Source organism: Poromitra crassiceps (assembly GCF_964638095.1).
Source record: "Poromitra crassiceps genome assembly, chromosome: 29".
Classification (NCBI taxonomy): domain Eukaryota; kingdom Metazoa; phylum Chordata; class Actinopteri; order Beryciformes; family Melamphaidae; genus Poromitra; species Poromitra crassiceps.
In genome coordinates, this window is record NC_139641.1 from 5,691,616 (window position 1) to 5,717,942 (window position 26,327).

General features: G+C 43.0%; 2 protein-coding genes across 2 annotated transcripts in view; one reads left to right on the top strand and one right to left on the bottom strand.

The window, feature by feature from the left end:
* Positions 1 to 26,327, bottom strand: part of LOC310800013 (phosphoinositide 3-kinase regulatory subunit 4-like) — a gene marked incomplete at its 3' end in the record, with an annotated part of 239,417 nt that overhangs the window by 177,389 nt on the left and 35,701 nt on the right. The gene's annotated exons all lie outside the window — the stretch shown is intronic.
* On the top strand, positions 1,510 to 26,239 carry LOC310800217 (protein NLRC3-like). Its single transcript, XM_083662802.1, has 12 exons — positions 1,510 to 1,608; positions 2,263 to 2,417; positions 14,573 to 14,692; positions 15,049 to 15,168; positions 17,433 to 17,668; positions 17,766 to 19,563; positions 21,061 to 21,234; positions 22,284 to 22,457; positions 24,254 to 24,344; positions 24,393 to 24,424; positions 24,620 to 24,666; positions 24,919 to 26,239. Exons 2-12 carry the CDS (start codon positions 2,287 to 2,289, stop codon positions 25,452 to 25,454), a joined length of 3,459 nt encoding a protein of 1,152 aa, XP_083518928.1. The 5' UTR covers positions 1,510 to 1,608; positions 2,263 to 2,286; the 3' UTR covers positions 25,455 to 26,239.

Genomic DNA, 26,327 nt, shown 5'->3' on the forward strand with positions numbered 1-26,327 from the left:
AAAAATACTTTTGATACTTAAGTACAGAAAATAGCAGCTACTTTAAGACTTTTACTCAAGTAATATTTTAATGGGTGACTTTGACTTTTACCAAAGTCATTTTCTGGTGAAGTATCTGTATACTTTTACTTAAGTATGGTTTTCGAGTACTTCATACAACACTGAGAGCAGTAGAGAGCAGAGCAGTGGAGAGCAGAGGAGTGGAGAACAGAACACAGCAGTGGAGAGCAAAGGAGTGGACAGCAGAGGAGAGGTGTAAATCACAAGTTAATAATGGACATGAATTCTAGTATGTGTGTTGACATAATCCAAACAACTTTTTATAATCCTATTGACTTGGGGGGGGGGGGGGGAGTGACGGCTACCATACTTTAATGAATGGTTGCTTCATGTTAATGATTAGCTTTCTATCAACAGCACATCTTGTCCTCTGGCAGCAAGTCATACGAATTGATATCAAAGGTTGTCTTTATAGTTGTTGACACCCATTCCTTTCAGACAGTTGATGTCATATAACGGGCAATAAGCTGTATCTCATGGACAATTGCCACCTTCATAAGTGTACCTATAATGCACTATGTCTCTGAAGGGGGGGGGGGGGGGGGGGTTAGGGGGGTGTCTGGACTGTATCTGGGGGCCCCCGCCCTGCCTAGGGTTCCCACAGTAAAACCTGCCCATTTCCACCACTGGTTTGAACTACTTTTTCTGCGTAGCTTGTAGTTTCATAAACTACATTTCTCCTAGGGTAGCTTTGCTGTAGTTTCAACTATTTCCATGGCGAAGTAGTTGGTAGCTACCTAAGCTATGCTTTCAAAGCAGATTCTCTCTGACACACACACACACACACACACACACACACACACACACACACACACACACACACACAGGTAAAGGGGAGAGTTGTGGGTACCCATAGAACCCGTTCTCATTCAGGTCTCTTGAGGTGAAAGGTCAAAGGAGCCCTTTGAAGATGGCCATGTCAGTTTTTCCTTTTGCAAGCTGTGTTCTAGACCTTCAGTTTGAAATACCTACAGTTTGCAAGCTGTGTTCAAAGATCTTCCATTTAAAATACCTTCAGTTTGAAATACCTACAGTTTGCAAGCTGTGTTCAAAGACCTTCAGTTTGAAATACCTTCAGTTTGCAAGCTGTGTTCAAAGATCTTCCATTTAAAATACCTTCAGTTTGAAATACCTACAGTTTGCAAGCTGCATTCTAGACCTTCAGTTTGAAATACCTTCAGTTTGCAAGCTGTGTTCAAAGACCTTCCATTTAAAATACCTTCAGTTTGAAATACCTACATTACAGTTTGCAAGCTGTGTTCAAAGACCTTCAGTTTGAAATACGTTCAGTATGAAATACCTGCTGAAAAGCTGTGTGATGAGAGGGTTCACATTTGCAAATTGCAAATGCTCCCGCCTCCCGGAGTATTTGAAGAGACAAACCATGTTTGGAAATACAACTTCCTTCATGTTTGTGCTGAGGCTGGAACAGGTGAGTCAGAAGGGCGTGGCCTCTGTAATGAGAGACAGCAGTGAAAGTGTGTCGCAGTTAGTTCAGACTGACTCCCTTGTGTAAGAGCAGTGCAGGAGGGACACGGCTGAAGCAGGGTGAGTATTATTACATTATTATTTTATTCAGGGGTTCAAACTGGTCACCTTTAGTCATCTTTACAATCCCAAAATAGGACACTTAAGTGAATGGTTTTTGGGTGGTTTTGTGTGTCTGCCCTGGTATCTGTCACCTTTTTCTTTCATGTCCATGTTTGCACACCTGAAGTATCAGAGTCACTTGTCTGCCGTTACTGATAGGAGGGCTAATAGCATTCACCTGTCCGTATTTCTCTCTCTGAAGTTACGTGAACACAAAAGATGTAATAGTGAGATAATGACAGTAAAACAGAGAGAAGCTGACGTGGGCCTTGGTGGGGCAACATTAGGGCCTCCCCCCCCTCTCTCCCATCCCCCGTCAGTCCTCTACAGTGCGCCCATAGGTACGCTGGGAGAGAGAGGGGTGTGTGTGTGTGTGTGTGTGTGTGTGTGTGTGTGTGTGTGTGTGTGTGTGTGTGTGTGTGTGTTTGCGTGCATCCGTGCGAGTGTGAAAAAAGAAACAGGTTAAGCAAGGTTACTCTTACCTGCACCATGGGTAGTGCTGGGTGCCCCCCCCCCCCCCCCCCGAGTATAACTGGTTTACCTCTGACTGACTGAACTGTAGGCTACAAGGGAGTAAGTAACTAAAGCTTACTTGTATAACACCTTTCACAGATACAAGATCACAAAGTCCAGAAGATGAGTAAGAAGGAGGAGGAAGAGGAGGGCAGAGCAGAGTCTCCAGTACCCAGCTGTCTGTCTATGAAGACTGACTGGTCTAAAGATGATCTTCTAGACTTCAGTAATGAACCTGGACCTTCAGACACAACGTAAGAGGAATGTTATACTGTAATGAGGAAATGTTATTTGATAAGCTACACTATTGTAGTGAAAACTACAGAGACGGAGGTCAGACCTGCCATCGTTTTGGCTGAACTCATGCACACAGAAGACATCTTGCTCCCTCAATTTATTGTTTTTCATTCCTACTAATTAATGTATGCACACCAAATAATGATGTTGCCTCAATTAAAACCTCACATCAATTATCCCAAAAACCAGAGTCGTTGTGTTTGATCACCTCTGAAAACAGGTTGCCTTTTCTTTTGATTTACAGAGGTCAGTACCACAGGCAGAGAGCAGAGTCTCCAGTACCCAGCTGTCTGTCTATGAAGACTGACTGGTCTAAAGATGATCTTCTAGACTTCAGTAATGAACCTGGACCTTCAGACACAAGGTAAGAGAACTGTTATCCTGTAAGCCTACCTGATGGAATATGGTTCAATGAGATGTGTAGTCTTAGACTGAATTTCAATCATGGAAGACCAAATAAGGCATTAATAGAGCACCCCATGCTGTCATACCCCTCAGCCCAAATGACGTCACTAAATGACGTCACCATCTCCGACGTCACCTTCTCCATGACGTCACCTTTGCAGTGTGACGTCAGTTGCCCAAATGACGTCAGTTATGACATCATAAATGCCCTTCTCCTGGTACTATATAAAGCCCCCATCACCACAGCTTAAATCACACTTGTGCAGTCATCACTCACCTTGTGTCAGCATCACGCATTCATCCAGCATCTCCAGAGCAAGAAGCTTCATCCCACCACCTCCCCAGATCACCACCAATGTTATGACTCCTGTTGGAAACAGATCCCCTTAGGGGGGATGTCCTATCTCACACAGCACTGACACCCCTCTCTCATAAGCAAGAGGAGCGTCACATCATGGAGTCATATGCCATACTCAAACTGTCTATTCTGATTCAATAAAGTTTGTTAAAATTATATTACGAGTCTCTCATGATTGAAATATATTCATGAAATCAAGCTAGTAGTAAAGATATGAAGGGACACTGGAAAGAGAAAAATACAGGCTCATTGCTATTTGAGTAGAGGAAAAAGACTATTATTTCATTCACTAAGAATAGATTTGGATCAATTGAGCCACAAATAATTTCAAGATATATAAAACTAAATAAAATATAAGATACAGTGGGTGGAATTAAATATAACACAACTGACAATTGCAAACACAACAAGCATTTAATGTGTGATAAGCTGGAAACTGTTTGTCTTTATGAAACCAAATATCAAAGCCTAAAACAGCTTATTGGTTACTTAAAACAATGCCTCCTTGGTCTCATCACATCATTATTAGCTCTCACATTTTTTCCACAGTGTTAAGATACATTTATGAGTGAAATCCTACATACTGAGGTCATCATAGTTATAAACTTTGGGATCAATAGATATAACGAGAAACAGTCAATTAGGAAAGGGGGGAGGGGACTTAAACGACACGGCCAATCAACCGGAAAGCCTCTCCTGAGTCAAACAAGTCATCACTCATGTGAAGTTTGGATCAACACATACAGATGATGAAAACCAGCCTGGTAAAATGTGTAGAAATGTCTGCAACAGATGACAGACTGACCTGTTCTACCACTAGAACATAACCAGGCCAAGAAACATGAATGAAAAGTATGTACAATATGAAATTATAAATACATACAGTATAAAAACAAAGGAAAACATATAAACACTAGAGGGCACTCTGTAGAATGCATACCTCCACCAACATTTCTACAGAGTTTTGTGATGTTACGTGAATCCATTTGAAATGTAGGTGCCTTTTTGTGATTGGCCACACCCCCTTTTTGCCAGTGGGCGTGCAAAGTACATGTACATGCATAATCTATGATAATAATCTAAACATAACAAATAATCGAAATAATCGAAACAAATGAAATAGAAATCAACAAATGAAGACAATAGTAGAATATGAGAACAAAACATGAATTTGAAGTCACTAGAACTAATGATATGTATCAAACATTTGTGTTTCCAGAGGTCAGTACCACAGGCAGAGAGCAGAGTCTCCAGTACCCAGCTGTCTGTCTATGAAGACTGACTGGTCTAAAGACAATCCTCCATACTTCAGTAATGAACCTGGACCTTCAGACACAAGGTAAGAGAACTGTTATCCCATAAGCCTACCTGATGGAATATGGTTCAATGAGATTGTATTCATGAAATCAAGTTAGTTGTAAAAATATGATGGAATACTGGAAAGAGAAAAATACAAGCTCATTGATATTTGAGTAGAAAAAAAGGCTATTATTTCATTCACTAAGAATAAGAATAAGATAACAATAAAATGAGATAAGTTTAAATTATCTCTGTAGATGTGGATCAATTGAGCAACAAATAATTTCAAGATATATAAAACTAAATAAAATATAAGCTACAGTGGGTGGAATTAAATATAACACAACTGACAATTGCAAACACAACAAGCATTTAATGTGTGATAAGCTGGAAACTGTTTGTCCCTATTAAACAAATATCAAAGCCTAAAACAGCTTATTGGTTACTTAAAACAATGCCTCCTTGGTCTCATCACATCATTATTAGCTCTCACATTTTGTTCACACAGTGTTAAGATACATTTATGAGTGAAATCCTACATACTGAGGTCATCATAGTTATAAACTTTGGGATCAATAGATATAACGAGAAACAGTCAATTAGGAAAGGGGGGGGGGACTTAAACGACACGGCCAATCAACCGGAAAGCCTCTCCTGATTTAAACAAGTCATCACTCATGTGAATGTGAGTTTGGATCAACACATACAGATGATGAAAACCAGCCTGGTAAAATGTGTAGAAATGTCTGCAACAGATGACAGACTGACCTGTTCTACCACTAGAACATAACCAGGCCAAGAAACATGAATAAAAAGTATGTACAATATGAAAGTATAAATATATACAGTATAAAAACAAAGGAAAACATCAACACTAGAGGGCACTCTGTAGAATGAATACCTCCTCCAACCTTTCTACAGAGTTTTGTGATGTTACGTGAATCCATTTGAAATGTAGGTGCCTTTTTGTGATTGGCCAAACCCCCTTTTTGCCAGTGGGCGTGCAAAGTACATGTACATGCATAATCTATGATAATAATCTAAACATAAGAAATAATTGAAATAATCGAAACAAATAAAATAGAAATCAACAAATGAAGACAATAGTAGAATATGAGAACAAAACATGAATTTAAAGTCACTAGAACTAATGATATGTATCAAACATTTGTGTTTCCAGAGGTCAGTACCACAGGCAGAGAGCAGAGTCTCCAGTATCCAGCTGTCTGTCTATGAAGAGTGACTGGTCAAGACAAGACAAACCTCCACACTTCAGTAATGAACCTGGACCTTCAGACACAAGGTAAGAGGACTGTTATACTGTAATGAAGAAATGTTATTTGATAACCTACACGATTGCACTGAAAACTACAGAGACAAGGAGTGACCATAGGGAGAAAAAACACGTTTTATGGAGGACAAGATATACAGTATATTTCACTTCCTGGATGTGGGTCAGACCTGCCGTCAGTTTGGCTGGATTCATGCACACAGAAGACATTTTATTCCCTAAATATTTAGTTTTTCATTCCTCCAAATTCATAATGTGTGCACACAAACTAATTATACAATTAAAACTTCACGTCAATTATCCCAAAAAGCAGAGTCGTTGTGTTTGATCACCTCTTAAAAAACATGTTGCCTTTTCTTTTGATTTACAGAGGTCAGTACCACAGGCAGAGAGCAGAGTCTCCAGTACCCAGCTGTCTGTCTATGAAGACTGACTGGTCTAAAGATCATCCTCCACTCTTCTTCAGTAATGAACCTGGACCTTCAGACACAAGGTGAGAGAACTGTTATCCCATAAGCCTACCTGATGGAATATGGTTCAATGAGATTGTATTCATGAAATCAAGTTAGTAGTAAAAATATGATGGAATACTGGAAAGAGAAAAATACAGGCTCATTGATATTTGAGTAGAAAAAAAGGCTATTATTTCATTCACTAAGAATAACAATAAGATAACAATAAAATGAGATAAGTTTAAATTATCTCTGTAGGGGATTTGGATCAATTGAGCAACAAATACTTTCAAGATATATAAAACTAAATAAAATATAAGCTACAGTGAGTGGAATTAAATATAACACAACTGACAATTGCAAACACAACAAGCATTTGATGTGTGATAAGCTGGAAACTGTTTGTCTTTATGAAACCAAATATCAAAGCCTAAAACAGCTTATTGGTTACTTAAAACAATGCCTCCTTGGTCTCATCACATCATTATTAGCTCTCACATTTTTTCCACACAGTGTTAAGATACATTTATAAATCCTACATACTGAGGTCATCATAGTTATAAACCTTGGGATCAATAGATATAACGAGAAACAGTCAATTAGGAAAGGGGAGGGGACTTAAATGACGGCCAATCAACCGGAAAGCCTCTCCTGAGTCAAACAAGTCATCACTCATGTGAATGTGAGTTTGGATCAACACATACAGATGATGAAAACCAGCTTGGTAAAATGTGTAGAAATGTCTGCAACAGATGACAGACTGACCTGTTCTACCACTAGAACATAACCTGGCATGACACAAGGTAAGAGGACTGTTATACTGTAATGAAGAAATGTTATTTGATAACCTACATGATTGCACTGAAAACTACAGAGACAAGGAGTGACCATAGGGAGAAAAAACATGTTTTATGGAGGACAAGATATACAGTATATTTCACTTCCTGGATGTAGGTCAGACCTGCCATCAGTTTGGCTGGATTCATGCACACAGAAGACATTTTATTCCCTAAGTTTTTTGTTTTTCATTCTTCCAAATTCATAATGTGTGCACACAAACTAATTATACAATTAAAACTTCACATCAATTATCCCAAAAAGCAGAGTCGTTGGGCCCTATTCTCCCACAAGCCTTCGGCGCTAAAACGGGCCTTAAACGCAAAAAAACGTGCCTTGCGCCTGTTTTGGGACGATATCAATATGGCTTTACGCTGCCAAATGCGCTTTAGGCCGAATGGGCGTGGCGCAGTCCCAGAATGGGCCAAAGTGGGCGTGTCGGCCTTAAATACCGGCGTACTGCTATCTTCGCACCTGCCGTAAATTTAGCGCTTCAAGATTCAAGATTCAAGATTCAAGATTCAAGATTCAAGATTCAAGATTCAAGATTCAAGATTTTTATTGTCACTCCATGGTACAAGTACCACGTGTGAAATTCTTGTGCAGTGGACTCCGTTTACGACATAGTACAAATAGGCAACAGCAATAAGTAATAGGCAATAAGAAATAGGCATCAATAAGCAATAAGACAGCAATAAGGCAATAAGAAATAGGCATCTTATAAGCAATAAGACAAGTCGGTGGCTTATACGACAGTGGCATATTCATTGCACATAGGTGCACATGTCATGTGCATACGTTAGACGTGTTCAGACATTCCAAATTCGACGTTTTATACATACATGTGCAAATAGCATGTACCTTATTAAACATACACTTAAATTTACAATTAAACGTTAGGCACCTTATTAAACATACACTTAAATTTACAATTAAACGTTAGGCATCCGTAATAGTAGCAGCTGCAGTACGGTACTGCGGTACGACTACTGCACTATTTGTGCATATTTAATGATTGAATGATTGAATGATGATTGAAGATGGCGCCGGGAGAAGGCGACTCGCTAGGGAGCTCTAGTGACTTCATAGACAAATAGGCTTGTATTCCAGTGTAAACGCGTTTTGTTTTGATTTCGTTGCTTCGACTTGCTTTGTAAATATCTATTGTATATAACAGTGTAACTGAATAGTGTAGATAGTGGCGTCTTCGCACTTTTCTTTGCAAGAAACCGCGACGGCGGGGACCCGCTCTGCCCGCTTTGTCCGCTCGCACGCAAAAAACAACAACAAACAACAGCCCCGCGCCCCCGCCATGGAGGCAGAGAACGGAGGCACGGACACCAGCGGATATAACATGGAAATCAGCGTCGGAATAAAATACAACAGGGACGCGCTGATCAAAATCAGGAAAGAACGGATATATCCCAACAGCAACTGGCAAGCTCCAGATCTTACGGATTTTCCTGAACTCAAAAAACAACGCTGGAGGAGGGGGAAGAGAGGGGGGCTTCTCGCCCGCTTGAGGAAGCGCGCGGATAAACCACCTCTCCCAAGCATACTGCTGGCAAATGTTCAATCGCTGGAGAATAAACTTTGTGAACTAAGAGCGCGTGCACAATACCAAAAAGACATAGCGCGATGCAATGTTCTGTGCCTAACGGAAACCTGGCTTACTCCTGACACAACGGACCACTCTATCGCGCTACCAGGATTCAGTGTATTCAGAGGAGACAGAAACGAACAATCCGGTAAGAAGAAGGGAGGGGGCGTATGTCTTATGATTAACGAAAACTGGTGTGTAAACACCACAGACATTGGGAAACACTGCTCAGCAGATCTTGAATATGTAATGGTACAATGCGTGCCGTTCTGGAGTCCGAGGGAATTCACGACAGTCACCATCATGGGTGTATACGTTCCTCCACAAGCGAACGTGACTGTCGCACTGAAAGAGCTGCAACGCGCCATCAGTGCACAGGAGACAAAACAACCCGAAATGGCCCTGGTGGTGACTGGGGATTTTAACAGGGCAAACCTGAGAGGCAGAATGCACACATTGTACCAGCACATTCACTTCCCCACGCGAGGCAGTAACACACTGGACAAATGTTACTCAAACATCCGACATGGCTACAAAGCCGTCCCTCGCCCCCCTTTCGGCAAATCGGACCACGCCTCCATCCTACTTGTACCCAGGTACAAACAAAAACTAAAAAGACAACCCCCAGCATTCCGAACCGCCCACTGCTGGTCAGACCAATCAGACGACATCCTGAGGGACTGCTTTGACCAAGTGGTGTGGGAGGAGTTCAAAGCTGCAGGAGACCTGGGCGAGTATGCAGATACGGTGTCATGCTTCATAAAGAAGTGCACCGACGACATAGTCCCCACAAAAAAAGTCAAAATAATGCCGAACCAAAAGCCTTGGGTCAACAGCGACGTCAGGGCTGCCCTTCACGCCAGGACCACCGCCTTCAGCTCTGGCACAACTGACCAATACAAGCAGGCACAATATGCCCTCCGGACCGCTATAAAAATAGCACGTAGAGATTATGGAAGGCAGCTGGAGTCAAAACTGGACACTAACAACCCCAGACACCTGTGGAGAGGGCTCCATGCTGCCACAGACTTCAAAGAGGTGAAACGACAGAACCCCAGCACGTCACCCACCCTACCGGACGAACTCAACGCGTTCTACGCTAGGTTCGACCCCTCTGCCAGAGCGCCTCCCCTCCTCCCCCCCCCCTCTCCCACCCCTCTCCCCCTCTCCTCCCCCCCATCACCCCCCCCTCCCTCCTCCCCCCCACCACCCCTCCCCTCCCCACCCCCCCTCCTCTCCTCCCCCCCCACCTCTCCCCCCCCATCACCCCTCTCCTCCCCTCCTCCCCCCCCTGCCACCTCTCCCCCCCCATCACCTCTCCCCCTCGCCGCCCCCCCACCACCCCTCCTCCTCTCCCCCCCCCAATCACCTCCCCTCCCCCCTTCCTCCCACCCACCCCCCTTCCTCCCCCCCACCCCCCGATCACCTCCCCTCCCCCCTTCCTCCCCCCACCCCTCAGCACCCGCACCCCCCCCCATTCCCACCTAACCACCAACCCCACCCACCCTCCACCCCCCACAGACCGCCCCCTCACCATCACTGAGGATGAAGTGTGCCGGTCGTTCCTGCGTATCAACCCACGCAAGGCGGCCGGCCCGGACGGCATCCCTGGGCGGGTCCTCAAGGCCTGCGCCCACCAGCTGGCAGCCGTGTACACAGACATCTTCAACCAGTCCCTCTCCCTCCGACGAGTTCCCTCCTGCTTCAAGGCAGCAACAATCATCCCCATTCCCAAACAGAAAAAAGTGACCAGCCTCAATGACTGGCGCCCTATAGCCCTCACACCAATAGCCAGCAAGTGCCTTGAAAAGCTGGTCATATCAAAGATCCGTCCCACACTCCCCCCGGACCACGACCCGCTGCAGTTTGCATACCGCCCCAACAGGAGCACAGCGGATGCAGTGGCACACGTGCTCCACACCGCCCTGTCCCACCTGGAGGGGAAGGACACCTATGTGAGAATGCTGTTCGTGGACTACAGCTCAGCATTCAACACCATAGTACCCTCCAGGCTGGTAAGCAAACTCAGGGACCTGGGACTAAACACAGCGATGTGCGACTGGATCCTGGACTTCCTGACAGACCGCCGCCAGGTGGTGAGGGTGGGCAACCTCACCTCCTCCCCGCTGACCATCAGCATAGGAGCACCCCAGGGGTGCGTCTCCAGCCCCTTCTGGTACGACCTCTACACCCACGACTGCGTGGCGACTCAAACTTCAAACACCATCGTGAAGTTTGCAGACGACACAGCAGTCGTGGGGCTGATCTCGGGGGGCGACGAGACGGCCTACAGAGAGGAGGTGAGGGTCCTGGAACAATGGTGCCAGGACAACCACCTCTCCCTGAACGTCTCCAAGACCAAGGAGATCATTGTGGACTACAGGAGAGGGGGGGGCACACACCCCCCAATCACCATCAACGGCACAGTGGTGGAAAGGGTGGACAGCTTCAAGTACCTGGGAGTCAACATCCACCAGGACCTGACCTGGGCCGGCCACACCGCCACTGTTGTCAAAAAGGCCCAACAGCGAATACACGGACTCAGGCGCCTGAAGAAGTTTGGGCTAAGGAAAGAAATCCTCAGGGACTTCTACAGAGGCACCATTGAAAGCCTGCTGACTGGCTGCTTCACCGCCTGGTACGGGAACTGTACCACCATGGACCGCAGGGCGCTACGGAGGGTGAGGCGCGCGGCCCAGCACGTAACAGGAGACGAGTTGCCAGAACTGCACGAACTGTATAACCAGCGGTGCCTCAGGAGGTCCCTGAAGATCATCAAAGACACAAACCATCCCCACAACAGCCTGTTCTCCCGGCTACCCTCAGGGAGGAGATACAGGGTTCCAAAAACACGCACAAATCGCTTGAGGAACAGTTTCTTCCCGCAGGCCACGAGACTCCTAAATAGTGAGGGTGGGCAACCTCACCTCCTTCCCGCTGACCATCAGCATAGGAGCACCCCAGGGGTGCCTTTGAAAACCAGGCCTATTCAGTGCGCCAGTGCACTTGTGCCTCTCCCCTGTCACCCTTCTCTGTCTCTCTCTGAAACCAGGCCTATTCAGTGCGCCAGTGCTCTTCTGCCTCTGAGTCACCCTTCTCTCTCTCTCTCTGACTCCCTCGCTCAAACAGACACAACACATAGCAGCACCCAGCTTCCCATAGGAAATAGCAGTTGTAAGTTTACTGCCTGTGAATGTCCACTCCCAGCATGCAATTGGGTCCTCCATTTCGCTACTAAATAGCAACCAAATGAGCTGAAATAGATATAAAAGGTAGATCAAAAATAATGTGTAATGGTAAGACAACTGCAATTGTAGAACATTTCAATATTGGACCAAATAAAACATCGAAATGAAACACCACCCTATGTGAAACATATATGTCCTCTTGAGCCTATATATACCCCTTGTGGGTTTAACGTGATTTAGATAAGTGACAGCGGAACGCGCTTCTGTGATGTGCTATACTGTGATGTCCGCTCCAATAACTTGGCCCTACTTGACATTTAGTTTTACAATAAAAACACATTTATGCAATGACTTTACATAATGTAGGGTATATTTATGTGCATCATTCTACCTGCAGCAGGGGAGAGAAAACGATATCTTTCTGGACAAACTTTCACCAATCTAATAGGCTATATTTTTCTAGCTGATGCGTTTAGTACATTATTTTCACTTTGATCTTGCTATAGTGTAGCGTATTTACATGCTTGCAGTATTGAAACTGCAGTTAGATTGGTTTGAGAAGCATAATAATATGGAATAATAGCCTATAATGCAGACAGAAGATAGACTGGATGAAGGGAGGGGGGGGGGGGCAGAGCGTTTGGCTTTCGTCTGGTTTTGCGGGATCACTGGAATTGGAGCTAAAAAGGCAAGCGCGCGATTCGTTTATTGCAGTTATCCAATGAGCATGACGGTGCATAATTTTACGCTTAAAAGGCGTGGTTGTAATGGTTGAGGCTGCGTCTATCGCCAGCACGACGATATCAAGTGCGCTTGTCCACGCCCACTGATTTGAGCTGCGCCAGGCGTTCGGCCTAGAAACAGCGCCGATGCAACGATAGGGACCGTTGTGTTTGATCACCTCTGAAAACATGTTGCCTTTTCTTTTGATTCGCAGAGGTCAGTACCACGAGCAGAGAGCAGAGTCTCCAGTATCCAGCTGTCTGTCTATGAAGACTGACCGGTCTAAAGAGCATCCTCCACACTTCAGTAATGAACCTGGACCTTCAGACACAAGGTAAGATAACTGTTATCCCATAAGCCTACCTGATGGAATACGGTTCAATGAGATTGTATTCATGAAATGAAGTTAGTAGTAAAATTATGATGGAATACTGGAAAGAGAAAAATACAAGCTCAGTGATATTTGAGTAGAAAAAAAGGCTATTATTTCATTCACTAAGAATAACAATAAGATAACAATAAAATGAGATAAGTTTAAATTATCTCTGTAGATTTGGATCAATTGAGCAACAAATAATTTCAAGATATATAAAACTAAATAAAATATAAGCTACAGTGAGTGGAATTAAATATAACACAACTCACAATTGCAAACACAACAAGCATTTAATGTGTGATAAGCTGGAAACTGTTTGTCTCTATGAAACCAAATATCAAAGCCTAAAACAGCTTATTGGTTACTTAAAACAATGCCTCCTTGGTCTCATCACATCATTATTAGCTCTCACATTTTTTCCACACAGTGTTAAGATACATTTATGAGTGAAATCCTACATACTGAGGTCATCATAGTTATAAACTTTGGGATCAATAGATATAACGAGGAAAACAGTCAATTAGGAAAGGGGAGGGGACTTAAATGACACGGCCAATCAACCGGAAAGCCTCTCCTGAGTCAAACAAGTCATCACTCATGTGAATGTGAGTTTGGATCAACACATACAGATAATGAAAACCAGCTTGGTAAAATGTGTAGAAATGTCTGCAACAGATGACAGACTGACCTGTTCTACCACTAGAACATAACCAGGCCAAGAAACATGAATGAAAAGTATGTACAATATGAAAGTATAAATATATACAGTATAAAAACAAAGGAAAACATATAAACACTAGAGGGCAGTCTGTAGAATGCATACCTCCACCAACCTTTCTACAGAGTTTTGTGATGTTAGGTGAATCCATTTGAAATGTAGGTGCCTTTTTGTGATTGGCCACACACCCTTTTTGCCAGTGGGCGTGCAAAGTACATGTACATGCATCATCTATGATAATAATCTAAACAAAATAAATAATCGAAATAATCTAAACAAATAAAATAGAAATCAACAAATGAAGACAATAGTAGAATATGAGAACAAAACATGAATTTAAAGTCACTAGAACTAATGATAATTTATGTATCAAACATTTGTGTTTCCAGAGGTCAGTACCACAGGCAGAGAGCAGAGTCTCCAGTACCCAGCTGTATGTCTATGAAGAGTGACTGGTCCAAAGAGAATCCTCCACACTTCAGTAATGAACCTGGACCTTCAGACACAAGGTAAGAGGACTGTTATACTGTAATGAAGAAATGTTATTTGATAACCTACACGATTGCACTGAAAACTACAGAGACAAGGAGTGACCATAGGGAAGAAAAACACGTTTTATGGAGGACAAGATATACAGTATATTTCACTTCCTGGATGTAGGTCAGACCTGCCGTCAGTTTGGCTGGATTCATGCACACAGAAGACATTTTATTCCCTAAATATTTAGTTTTTCATTCCTCCTAATTCATAATGTGTGCACACAAACTAATTATAGAATTAAAACTTCACATCAATTATCCCAAAAACCAGAGTCGTTGTGTTTGATCACCTCTGAAAACATGTTGCCTTTTCTTTTGATTTACAGAGGTCAGGACCACAGGCAGAGAGCAGAGTCTCCAGTACCCAGCTGTCTGTCTATGAAGACTGACTGGTCTAAAGACAATCCTCCACGCTTCAGTAATGAACCTGGACCTTCAGACACAAGGTAAGAGGACTGTTATACTGTAATGAAGAAATGTTATTTGATAACCTACACGATTGCACTGAAAACTACAGAGACAAGGAGTGACCATAGGGAAGAAAAACACGTTTTATGGAGTACAAGATATACAGTATATTTCACTTCCTGGATGTAGGTCAGACCTGCCGTCAGTTTGGCTGGATTCATGCACACAGAAGACATTTTATTCCCTAAATATTTAGTTTTTCGTTCCTCCTAATTCATAATGTGTGCACACAAACTAATTATAGAATTAAAACTTCACATCAATTATCCCAAAAACCAGAGTCGTTGTGTTTGATCACCTCTGAAAACATGTTGCCTTTTCTTTTGATTTACAGAGGTCAGTACCACAGGCAGAGAGCAGAGTCTCCAGTACCCAGCTGTCTGTCTATGAAGACTGATTGGTCTAAAGACAATCCTCCACGCTTCAGTAATGAACCTGGACCTTCAGACACAAGGTAAGAGGACTGTTATACTGGGAGCCTACCTGATAAAAGTAAGAGAGTAAAGTGAGTAAGCTTGATGAAGGAAAAATGTTCTGTTGTGTCATTTAGGATAGTTTCCTTCACTGTTGCATCACACTATGAGAGGACTGTGTTCATGAAGCAAATCTCTGCCCCAGTGTTTTCTTACATCTTTTTTTAAATATTAAAAAATAATATGATGAAGTTTGGAACTATGGCACTTGGCACTTTCATGTCTGTCTACTGTCTATTGTCTGAGCCTTTTTTAAATTGAGTGACTCTCCCTGCAACCAAATCTACCTATGGGTACACATAAAGTAACCTTGACTTTGACCTTGACTTAGAGATGGGACTGATCCAATGGCGTGCCGATACTGACGTAATTCACAAATCTGATATCAGACTGACGTTGTTGACCCTTAGTCCCGCCCCCCTCCCCGAGTTGCTCAAATTCCCTCATCCTGCTAGCCCCGCCTTAAAGCCCATGGCACACCAAACGAACATTCTCAAACAAACACAAACAAACACGAACAAAGAAAAATGTTTGTTTGGTGTGCCATAGCTGTCTGTCCTTGTCTGTTCGTGTTTGGCGATGTTCGGCGATGTTCTGTCATGTTTGCCAGGATTCGACTTGTTCAATCCGGCGTTGTTCGCTGTTGTCTGGTAACTTCCCATGTTTTCAGTCGCGTATCCATGGAAACGGAGCTCACGCATGCGCGCCTAATGCATGCGGTTGTCTGGTCAGTTTGGTCAGAGGCAGAGCCTCCTCTAACTAACGTTACACGCGACGCAGCAAACATACGTTTCTCTGCCAACCATGTGCCATCACACTGGGCATCAACAACACTAGCGGGAGACTTCTCCCATGCACTCCCGCAAATAAGTAATGTTTTGCGCAGCAAGGTTACATAATGAGGGAGAGAGAGAACATCCATGACGGCTAACAACGAGCTATGCTAATAACTAGCTAGCCGTTCAGAAACACATGTAAACAGCCGTGTGATCACTGAGAACGTCAGTAAAATAAGGAGAGAGCTGCAGGTGCTTATGCAGAACTAGTGCACGATTAAGTGCACAGTGGGTAATGACCCACTGTGATGAAGAATATAGCGAGATTAACCAGGTTGATAGCAGAGAAAACACTGTTGCAGCTGCCATCAGCAGGACATCCAGGCTTCAACTAGCGTTGCCTGTCACATGACGCCTTCATGGTCCCTCGATAAAGTCTGCAGAAATATGCACGTTCCCTCACCTCTCTCTCAAGAAGCGTCACGTGAGTGTGGCGTTTAAGGCCATCTGTCGCTACAAAAGAAATAAACTGGGTGTATCATTGTATTACTCGACAGATGTATAACTAACTTTGTCAGTCTGAGCCATCTTCTATGTGCTGTAACACAGTGCAGTTTCTATTTTTCTGGTGTTTCTTTTTTACATGTTTGGGACTGTTGTACAGAATATGTTTGGTCGGTGTGCCATGCTTTCAAACAATCTCCAACATCTGCCAACATTCACAGACAATTGTCTGTTGGTGTTTGTTGTTGGTGTTTGTTTGAGAATGTTTGATTGGTGTGCCATGGCCTTAAAAGCCACAACAGCTCACTGGTTTAAACACCAAAACCTCCCATCATTGTTGAAAAGCCCATTGTCATTCATATGGTGTTTGTGTTTGACACTGTTTGTGTTTGACATGTAAACACAGACAGTGGTTGATACTGTAGATGTAATGTAATGGAACTCTGCCATCGTATCTACCCTAACTGCTGTGATCAATCTCTGTGCCCTGCTAACACTATCTGTAGTCAGAGGTTATCAAGAATGGTACTTATTTATTTACTAATGACTGCCAGACACTGTCTGTGTTCTGTAACAAATGTGTTGTTACAGTGTTGATGTAATAGGACTGTGTGTTGTTTGTATTGAGCTGAACATTCATTAATGATAATTACATATGAAACAAACCAGAAAAACTGTTACAATGTTGCATTCATCCATGATCACCACAGTGACATTTATCCATGATGGGTATGCAATGTTGACTCCACTGATTAAACTACAACTATGACAACAGATACATGTGAAAATAAACTTTACATGTGATGGCAGCACGATGCTGTCTGAGCATCTATAAAGATAGTCTGGGCAAAATATTTTAATAGTTTTAGAATTTAAACAAAAAATTGTTCAAACCTTTTTTCAATTTTGTTTGTTTGTTAGATCTTCATCTGATCAGGGATAATAAATTGCCTTTATCCCCACAGAATGAGGAAGAGGAGTCTAGGTGTTGTGAAGCAGCAGCTGTCCTGCTGTGCATTGTGTCATTGGGTCCTGAGGGATCCAGTCTCTACCAGCTGTGGACACAGGTTCTGCAGACAGTGCATCACCTCATACTGGGCCCAGTCCGGTTCATCAGGAGACTCTGCCTGTCCCCAGTGTAGAAAAACGTCCAGAAGAAGATCTGGACTGCAGACACCCAGTCAAACCAGCATTGCACAATGTAAGACTGGGGTTCTGTCTACTGTTGTCACCATTTCTAAAACCAGGAAACAACAGCATATCTGTTAAACACTTGTTTACTCTTTCTTCTCTTCCAGCGGACGGCGTTTTGCAGGAGGTTTTAGACGTTCATAAGATCAGTCTGATAATGAGATGTGACTTTGTGACAGAAGGAACAGATGAAGCAGGAATTGGAACTCCCCTCAATAGGATCTACACTGCACTCTACATCACAGTGGGACAGAGTGAAGAGGTTAATACCCAACATGAGGTGTGGCAGCTGGAGACAGCATCCAAGATGGAGACTCTCCATGACACTCCGATCAAGTGCCACGACATCTTTAACCCCTTACCTGATCAAGAAACACACATCAGAGTAGTTCTTACAAATGGTGTTGCTGGAATTGGAAAAACCTTCTCAGTGAAGAAGTTCACTCTGGACTGGGCAGAGGGCTTGGAAAATCAAGATGTCATTCTTGTGATTCTGCTTTCGTTCCGGGAGCTGAACTTGATCAGAGATGAGCGGTACAGTCTTCTCATGCTGCTCCATGTTTTCCATCCAACCTTACAGAGGGTCACAGCAGAGAAGCTATCTGTCTGTAAAGCTGTGTTCATCTTTGATGGCCTGGATGAAAGCAGACTTCCATTGGATTTCCACAACAATGAGGTTGTGTCTGATGTCACACAGGTATCATCAGTAGATGTGCTGTTGACAAACCTCATAAAGGGGAATCTGCTTCCCTTGGCTCTCCTCTGGATAACTTCCAGACCTGCAGCAGCCAATCAGATCCCTCCTACATGTGTAGACAGGGTGACAGAAGTACGAGGCTTCACTGACCTCCAGAAGGAGGAGTACTTCAGGAAGAGATCCACTGATGAGGAACTGTCCAGCAGAATCATCTCACACATCAAGGCATCCAGGACCATCCACATCATGTGCCACATCCCAGTCTTCTGTTGGATCACTGGTACAGTTCTGGAGCACATGTTGACTACAGACCAGAGAGGAGAGCTGCCCAAGACCCTGACTGAGATGTACTCACACTTCCTGCTGGTTCAGACAGAGAGGAAGAAGCAGAAGTATGATGAGAGCCATGAGATGAGTCAACAGCAGCTCATGGAGACTGACAGGGAAGTTCTTCTGAAGCTGGGGAAGCTGGCGTTTGAAAATCTGGAGACGGGCAACCTCCTGTTCTACCAAGAAGACCTGGAGGAGTGTGGTCTTGATGTCAGAGAGGCTTTGGTGTTCTCAGGAGTGTGCACAGAGATCTTCAAACGAGAGTGTGTGCTCTTCCAGAAGACGGTCTACTGCTTTGTTCATCTGAGCATCCAGGAGTTTCTCGCTGCAGTCTACATGTTCCACTGTTACACAAACAGGGATAAGAATGTACTGAGCACATTCCTGGGAAAAGTCTGGGGTAGAAGTGATTACTCCTTGGATGTCTTCCTGAAGAAATCCATGCTCAAAGCCATGAAGAGTACAAATGGCCACCTGGACCTCTTTGTCCGCTTCCTTCATGGCCTCTCACTCGAGTCCAGCCAGAGTCTCTTAGGAGGCCTACTAGGTCACACAGAGAGAAGTCCAGACAGCATCCAGAAAGCCATCAGCAACCTGAAGAAGATGAACACCTCCAATATGTCTCCAGACAGAAGCATCAACATCTTCCACTGTTTGATGGAGATGAATGACCACTTAATACATCAGCAGATCCAAGACTTCCTGAAGTCAGAGAACAAGTCAAAGAAGAGCCTCTCTAAGGCCCACTGTTCAGCTCTGGCGTACATGCTGCAGATGTCAGAGGAGGTTCTGGATGTGTTGGACCTGAAGGCCTACAACACATCAAACGAGGGACGAGGCAGACTGATCCCAGCTGTGAGGAACTGCAGAGAGGCTCGGTTAGTCCTGATCTGAATTCTAACATTATCTACAGTTTAGTTACCTTCACACCTGATGCCATATGAACTATAAAGATATATAGTTCCTCAAACAAACACTATAAAACTGCTGTTCTACAGAGCAGTGGTAACACAGTGTTGGGCGTAACACACAAAGTAATGTGCTATTAATTTTCCTGTAACAGAGAAAATAAAGTAAGTCATTACTGTTACGTGTCAGTAATCACATTACAGTTACCAGGTTGGTCATTACTTGTGTTTCATTGTTTAGTCTCTTTAACCTCTGTATTGGTGCAATGGCTCTGAAAGATTCTCGTCATCTTCAAGTCATGTTGGAAATATTGGAATTACAGGAGAGCGCACATAAACGAGCCAACAAAGTTGGGAAATACATCACGGAAAGTCTGAATTTAATGCTGTAGATTCAAAACCTTAAAAATCAGTAGGGCAATCACTTTTCACTGGAATAATAAGTAAAGCGATGTGTTACTTTTAAGAAGAGTAACAAGTAATGTGTAATTTGCGTCTTCATTCCAAAGATTCCAATTCTGAAATGTTTGTTTATAGCTATCATGTTAGTTGGTGAACTCAGTTCGTTTAGCTGTAATGATTGTTGTATGTATATATACTGTATATATATATATATATATATATTTATGTATGTATTAGGGGTTCAGTGCGTGTAGCTACATGAAGAATACGCCGAATCCAGAAGGTAGCGGTAAAGCACCTAAACGCTGTTTGAACGCCATAAACGCCACAGAAGAAGACATACCAAAGCAACACAAGAGCCATATGAAATCCGCGTTCACTGAATGGAACGTTTTGTGGTGAGGAAACATTACCGGGGGTCGCTACAGTGTGTTTACGAGCCGTACGTCGCTTCCATGCTACATCACAAAACCACAAACAATATCGACGCGTCAAGCTGCTCCCCCTTTACCGTCGTCAAAAAAGTGAAGAAATTCTGCACTAAGCTCTGACTTCAGTGCAGAGCAGTATTCTAATGACTTTTATGACTCAGGCGATAAGCTATTTTGCGAATTCTGTCCAAATTCAACCAAAGCCAACGAGGTAATGTAATGTTACGTAGCACTGACAAAGCTGTTAACTTGTAAACAAGCAACTTACATCGCGTGAGATGACAAGCAAGACATATTCTTCATGTAGCTGCACGCACCGAACCCCTAATACATACATACATACATATATATATATATATATATATATATATATATATATATATATATATACTTTTGACAGAATTGCTTGTAATTGCATTTTGCTATGCTTTGCTTTGTGATATTACACATTCAGCACTTTTTGAAAATGTTCTAATTCTACAATACAATTTATTGTCACTTTTTCTCTAATTATTATTACTATTATTGTTATTATTTGTATTAGAAGTAGTAGTATGCTGTGTCCGTTTTTATGTGGGCTTAGTCTCAGCTCTGCTTTCATAGAACTAATCTTACATTAAATCTGTGATCACAGACTTTCTGACTGTGGACTCTCAGAGACTCACTGTGAAGTCCTGGCATCAGCTCTGAAGTCCAACCCCTCCCATCTAAGAGAGCTGGACCTGAGTAAGAACCAGCTGCAAGATTCAGGTGTGAAGCTTCTGTCTGCTGGACTGGAGAGTCCACACTGTCGACTGGAGACTCTCAGGTAAGATTTGAATTGACAGTTTTTCTCAGTTGATTTGACACATTTCTCTGCTTTCAATACAGTGCCTCTCAGGTCAGAATTCCTGACTCTGTAAAGGTTGACTGCAAGTAGTAGCAGTAGTAGCTAAAGAGTCTGATTTATAATATGTGTATGTAGTGTGAATGTTCTATACATATGTAGTTGTGTATGTTGTGTGAAATGTCACAGTTTTAATGTGTGAATTTCGTAAAAAGTACACGCAAGACTAGCTCCATAGGGTCCCATTATAAAGGTTGAAAAAGTATAAACCTAACAGTACAAAAGATAAATTAAAGCTGAATTAAGGTGATAGAGTCCTAAAAGTGGTGACTCGTTAAGTGTGAGTGTTGAGCTTAAAGTATGAAGGAGTAGTTAGAGTTCAAAGAGGGCGTGGTTTCACCATGAACTGCTGTTTAAAATGAATGGCAGTTGCACCCGGAAATATAGCTAATCTGTTTGTTTTACAAACATGCTGATTCATCTATAAACAGCAATTAACCTCAAACCTCATGCTTTGATATCTTATTTAGATTGCTGCACCTCTCTCTATTCCTGTCTCAAACCTCATGCTTTGATATCTTATTTAGATTGCTGCACCTCTCTCTATTCCTGTCTCAAACCTCATGCTTTGATATCTTATTTAGATTGCTGCAACTCTCTCTATTCCTGTCTCAAACCTCATGCTTTGATATCTTATTTAGATTGATGCACCTCTCTCTATTACTGTCTCAGACCTCATGCTTTGATATCTTATTTAGATTGCTGCACCTCTCTCTATTCCTGTCTCAGACCTCATGCTTTGATATCTTATTTAGATTGCTGCACCTCTCTCTATTACTGTCTCAGACCTCATGCTTTGATATCTTATTTAGATTGCTGCACCTCTCTCTATTCCTGTCTCAAACCTCATGCTTTGATATCTTATTTAGATTGCTGCACCTCTCTATATTTGCATTCATTAATAATCTGTTTACATGTGTGACTGAAATGATCAAATAATAATATTTCCTTATCTTTTCATATCCATTAAGGCTGAGTGGCTGTAAGCTGTCAGAGAGAAGCTGTGAAGCTCTGGCCTCAGTTCTCAGCTCCCAGTCCTCCAGTCTGAGAGAGCTGGACCTGAGTAAGAATGACGTACAGGACTCTGGAATGAAGCTTCTCTCTGCTGGACTGGAGAGTCCAAACTGTAGACTGGAAACTCTCAGGTCAGTATTACTGATACTGTTCAACAGACCACCATTTAAATGTGGCTTTACATGCACATTAATATCAGTGAAGATTAGGGCTGCACAATTAATCGTGTTTTCATCGTCATCACAATATGAACATGCGCAATAAACACATCACAAAGACTGCCTGAAACAAAAGTGGTTTTATTTACATGTGTCATGCATTCCCACTCAGCGTCTGATCATTTTGTCTTGTGTTGTAAATCCAGCGTACACCTTTCCCTTGCAACAGTGCACTCCGCCCCTCCGCCAAAGCCCAAACACGCTGTGTGTAGTTTCAGCTAGAGTCAGTGTGTATTTCATTTCTTTATTCAGTGGGCATAGGCTATGTTTGTCGTCTATGTTAGCATTATTAAAGCATTATTAAAGCAGAAAGACATAGGAACTGTATAGCTAATATATTTGTTTATTTATCGCAAGTCGTATCGTCATCGCTATATTGAACAATGTTATCGCACATCGCAGATTTTCCTCCTATCATGCAGGCCTAGTGAAAATACCTGACCTCTGTATTTTCCTGCTGATGTGAGTTTTGAAAGCAGCTGAGATACCAACATTTATCACATCTAGTTTCTATCCTGTGGTAGAATATTGCATCATCTCCTTTCTTTACTGCCTCTGTTGTTGAAACCTAAAGTAAAGGACTTGTAAAGGACGAGCCCATTGGCTAACCTCAGTGAAAACATGTGACTGTCATCACCCTGTCTCCTCTCCAGCCCAAAAAAGAAGGAGCTAGGAGCCTCCATCTCCCTGAGCATGGAGAACCTAGCCCTCACAAGCGCCCCCTTTGCTCGCTCCTGCAGGAACCCACCCAATTCCCTGTGCAGCTCAGCCAGGTTGTGCTGCAGCCCCGGTCTATCCTGACAAACCAGCTCCTCCTCCACTTCATAATGCTACTCTCCAGCCCACTTAACAGCCTTCTCACCTCTGCTGTGGACAAAGCAGTGTACTGCAGGCACAAGTGTCTCATATGAGCCTTACCAGCTAGTCAAACTCCCTCTTCTTCTCTCTCCATCGAGCCCAGAAAGCCTCAAATCTATAGAGCAAAAGGTATCCTGCAACAGCAGTGTTTCTCAAATGGGGGTCCGGGGACCCCCAGGGGTCCGTGGCACTTTGCCAGGGGGTCCGCAAAAAGTTTTCAGGAAAATAAAAATATTTTTTTGTTTGTAAAAGCTTCATAGTTCAATGAAAATATTTTATGCAAATCATAATCAGAATGAGGGGGTCCCCAGTATATTTTCTATCTTGTAAGGGCTCCCTGACTGAAAAACATTTGAGAGCCTCAGCTTTAAGTAACAGTCAACTTATCAAACAAACTCAATGCCTCGCCACACAAACACACACACACACACACACACACACACACACACACACACACACACACACACACACACACACACACACACACACATTTGAAATGTTTATTTATGTCCACATAAATACAAGTATGCAAAGGACATAAACAGTAATAGTGCAGTTAATTGCTGGGAGTCAGTCATGAGTGCCCAGACGGCAAACACAATAATGCATACACATAAGAAACACACAGGATGATAACATGGCAGGTTGATATATACAGTTATACTGTAATGCAAGATAGCGGTCAGTATCCACTTCATGGGTACAAAAAGCAGCGCCTCCTCCACAGTGCAGACTGCCCCCCTCAGCCCCTCCTAGATGGAAAGAGAGAAACAGTCTGTCGGCTGCAGACCCCATTTAAGTGTGTGTGTGTGTGTGTGTGTGTGTGTGTGTGTGTGTGTGTGTGTGTGCAGGTTGTCTTACTGTATGCTCTCAGAGGAAGGCTGTGCTTCTCTGGCCTCAGCTCTGAGCTCCAACCCCTCCCATCTGAGAGAGCTGGACCTGAGCTACAATCATCCAGAAGCCTCAGTGAAGCTCTTCTCTGCTGGACTGGAGGATCCAACCTGGAGACTGGAGACTCTCAGGTATGAAGAGACAACATCTGCTAGAAGGCTGAGAGTCACACATTTTCTCTGTCACACTGAGAAGATGAGGAATATGTTTCATGTTTAATGGAGGATATGAGTGGAAATCCTTCATATTGAAGGTTCTTAAATGTCCATGTTTCCATCATTAAAGAGAATCTGTTGGTCTGACTTCTTCCCTGTTTATTCCTCCAGTGTGGAACGTGGTGGAGTGCAGAGGTTGAGACCAGGTCTGAAGAAATGTAAGTGTGTATTTTATTTAGTTTGATTGATAAAAACAAAGCAACACATTCAACTAGTGAGAAGGAAAGTGCATCTACAGCACAGTCTGTGACGTCCATTCATTCACATCCTGTGAGTCAGGAAGATGGCTGACATCATGTGACATCATCAAACTGCTGAGAAATGAACTGTCAATAAATCAACAAACAAACAAACAAACAGGTTTATTAGATGAGAAGCTGCTGCTGTAACGAGTCTTGTTGTCTCATCAGATGCCTGTGATCTCACACTGGACCCAAACACAGCAGGCAGATTCCTCCTCCTGTCTGAAGACAACAGAAAGGTGATGTGGGTGAGAGAGAAGCAGCCATATCCTGATCACCCAGAGAGATTTGACCACTGGTCTCAGGTGCTGTGTAGAGATGGTCTGACTGGTCGCTGTTATTGGGAGGTGGAGAGGAAAGGAGAGGTTCATATAGGAGTGACTTACAGAGAAATCAGCAGGAGAGGAGTGGGTGCTGACTGTGTGCTTGGAAGGAATGAAAAGTCCTGGAGTCTGATCTGCTATGATGATAGTTACTCTGCCCGGCACAATAACAGAGACACAGTCATACCTCTCCCCTGCTCTCGCTCTAACAGAGTCGCAGTGTATCTTGACGGGCCTGCTGGCTCTCTGTCCTTCTACAGAGTTTCCTCTGACAAACTGATTCACCTCCACACTTTCCAGTCCAAATTCACTGAACCACTTTACCCTGGGTTCTGGCTCTATTCTGATGGTGCCTCAATGTCTCTGTGTCAGATAGAGTGAGACAGAAACACACTGTGACCAAACACAAACACCTAAAGTCACAATAGTGTTTGCATGCAAGCTCATTGCTCATGTGGTTGTGAACAGACATGATCTCTGTGTGTGTGTGTGTGTGTGTGCGTGTGCGTGTGCGTGTCTGTGTGTGTGTGTGTGTGTGTGTGTGTGTGTGTGTGTGTGTGTGTGCGTGCGTGAGAACAGTAACTGGACAGAGTTTTAACATCACATACAACAAGAACAGACATTTTAGTCTGAAAATGATCAACATAAATGAAGAATGTTTGATGTGTATAGTTTGAAACAGAACTTGTTGACTTGAATATGTCATTATTGTTGTCTTTAAATAAAGCAGTGTATTATTGCTCTGTTGTTAAATCAGTGGAGTGATGAAAATCAAGCAACATGTAACTGTTGATTGACATTAGTGTGTGATTGGTTGAAGATGTGACTGAGCCTCTGATTGGCCTTCATGTACAGTATCTACTAAGCACTAAGTACTCATGTGAAGCACTTAGCAGCTAAATGTGTCTCTGATGACATCATAACAGCAACAATGTAGAACTTTACATCACAGAATTATTACAAACTGTCTTCTGTCTCTGCTTTCATATGATGTCATGTATATGTTCATGTAGTCTGCATTGTTTGTATGGATTTATATGACACATGACTCACTGTATTTACTTTGTCTTGACAATCTTATGATCACTTGATGTACTAGTTTGATCCTTTTCTATCTTCTATTTCTTTGTTTTGATTTCCCTGAAATATATTTGTCTTTTATTGATTCTCTTTTTCATCCGTTCACTTTGGCAACACAGGAATGTTCTTGTCAACAAGCCAGTAAAGCAGGTTGAGACTGAAGGAGAGAGAGAG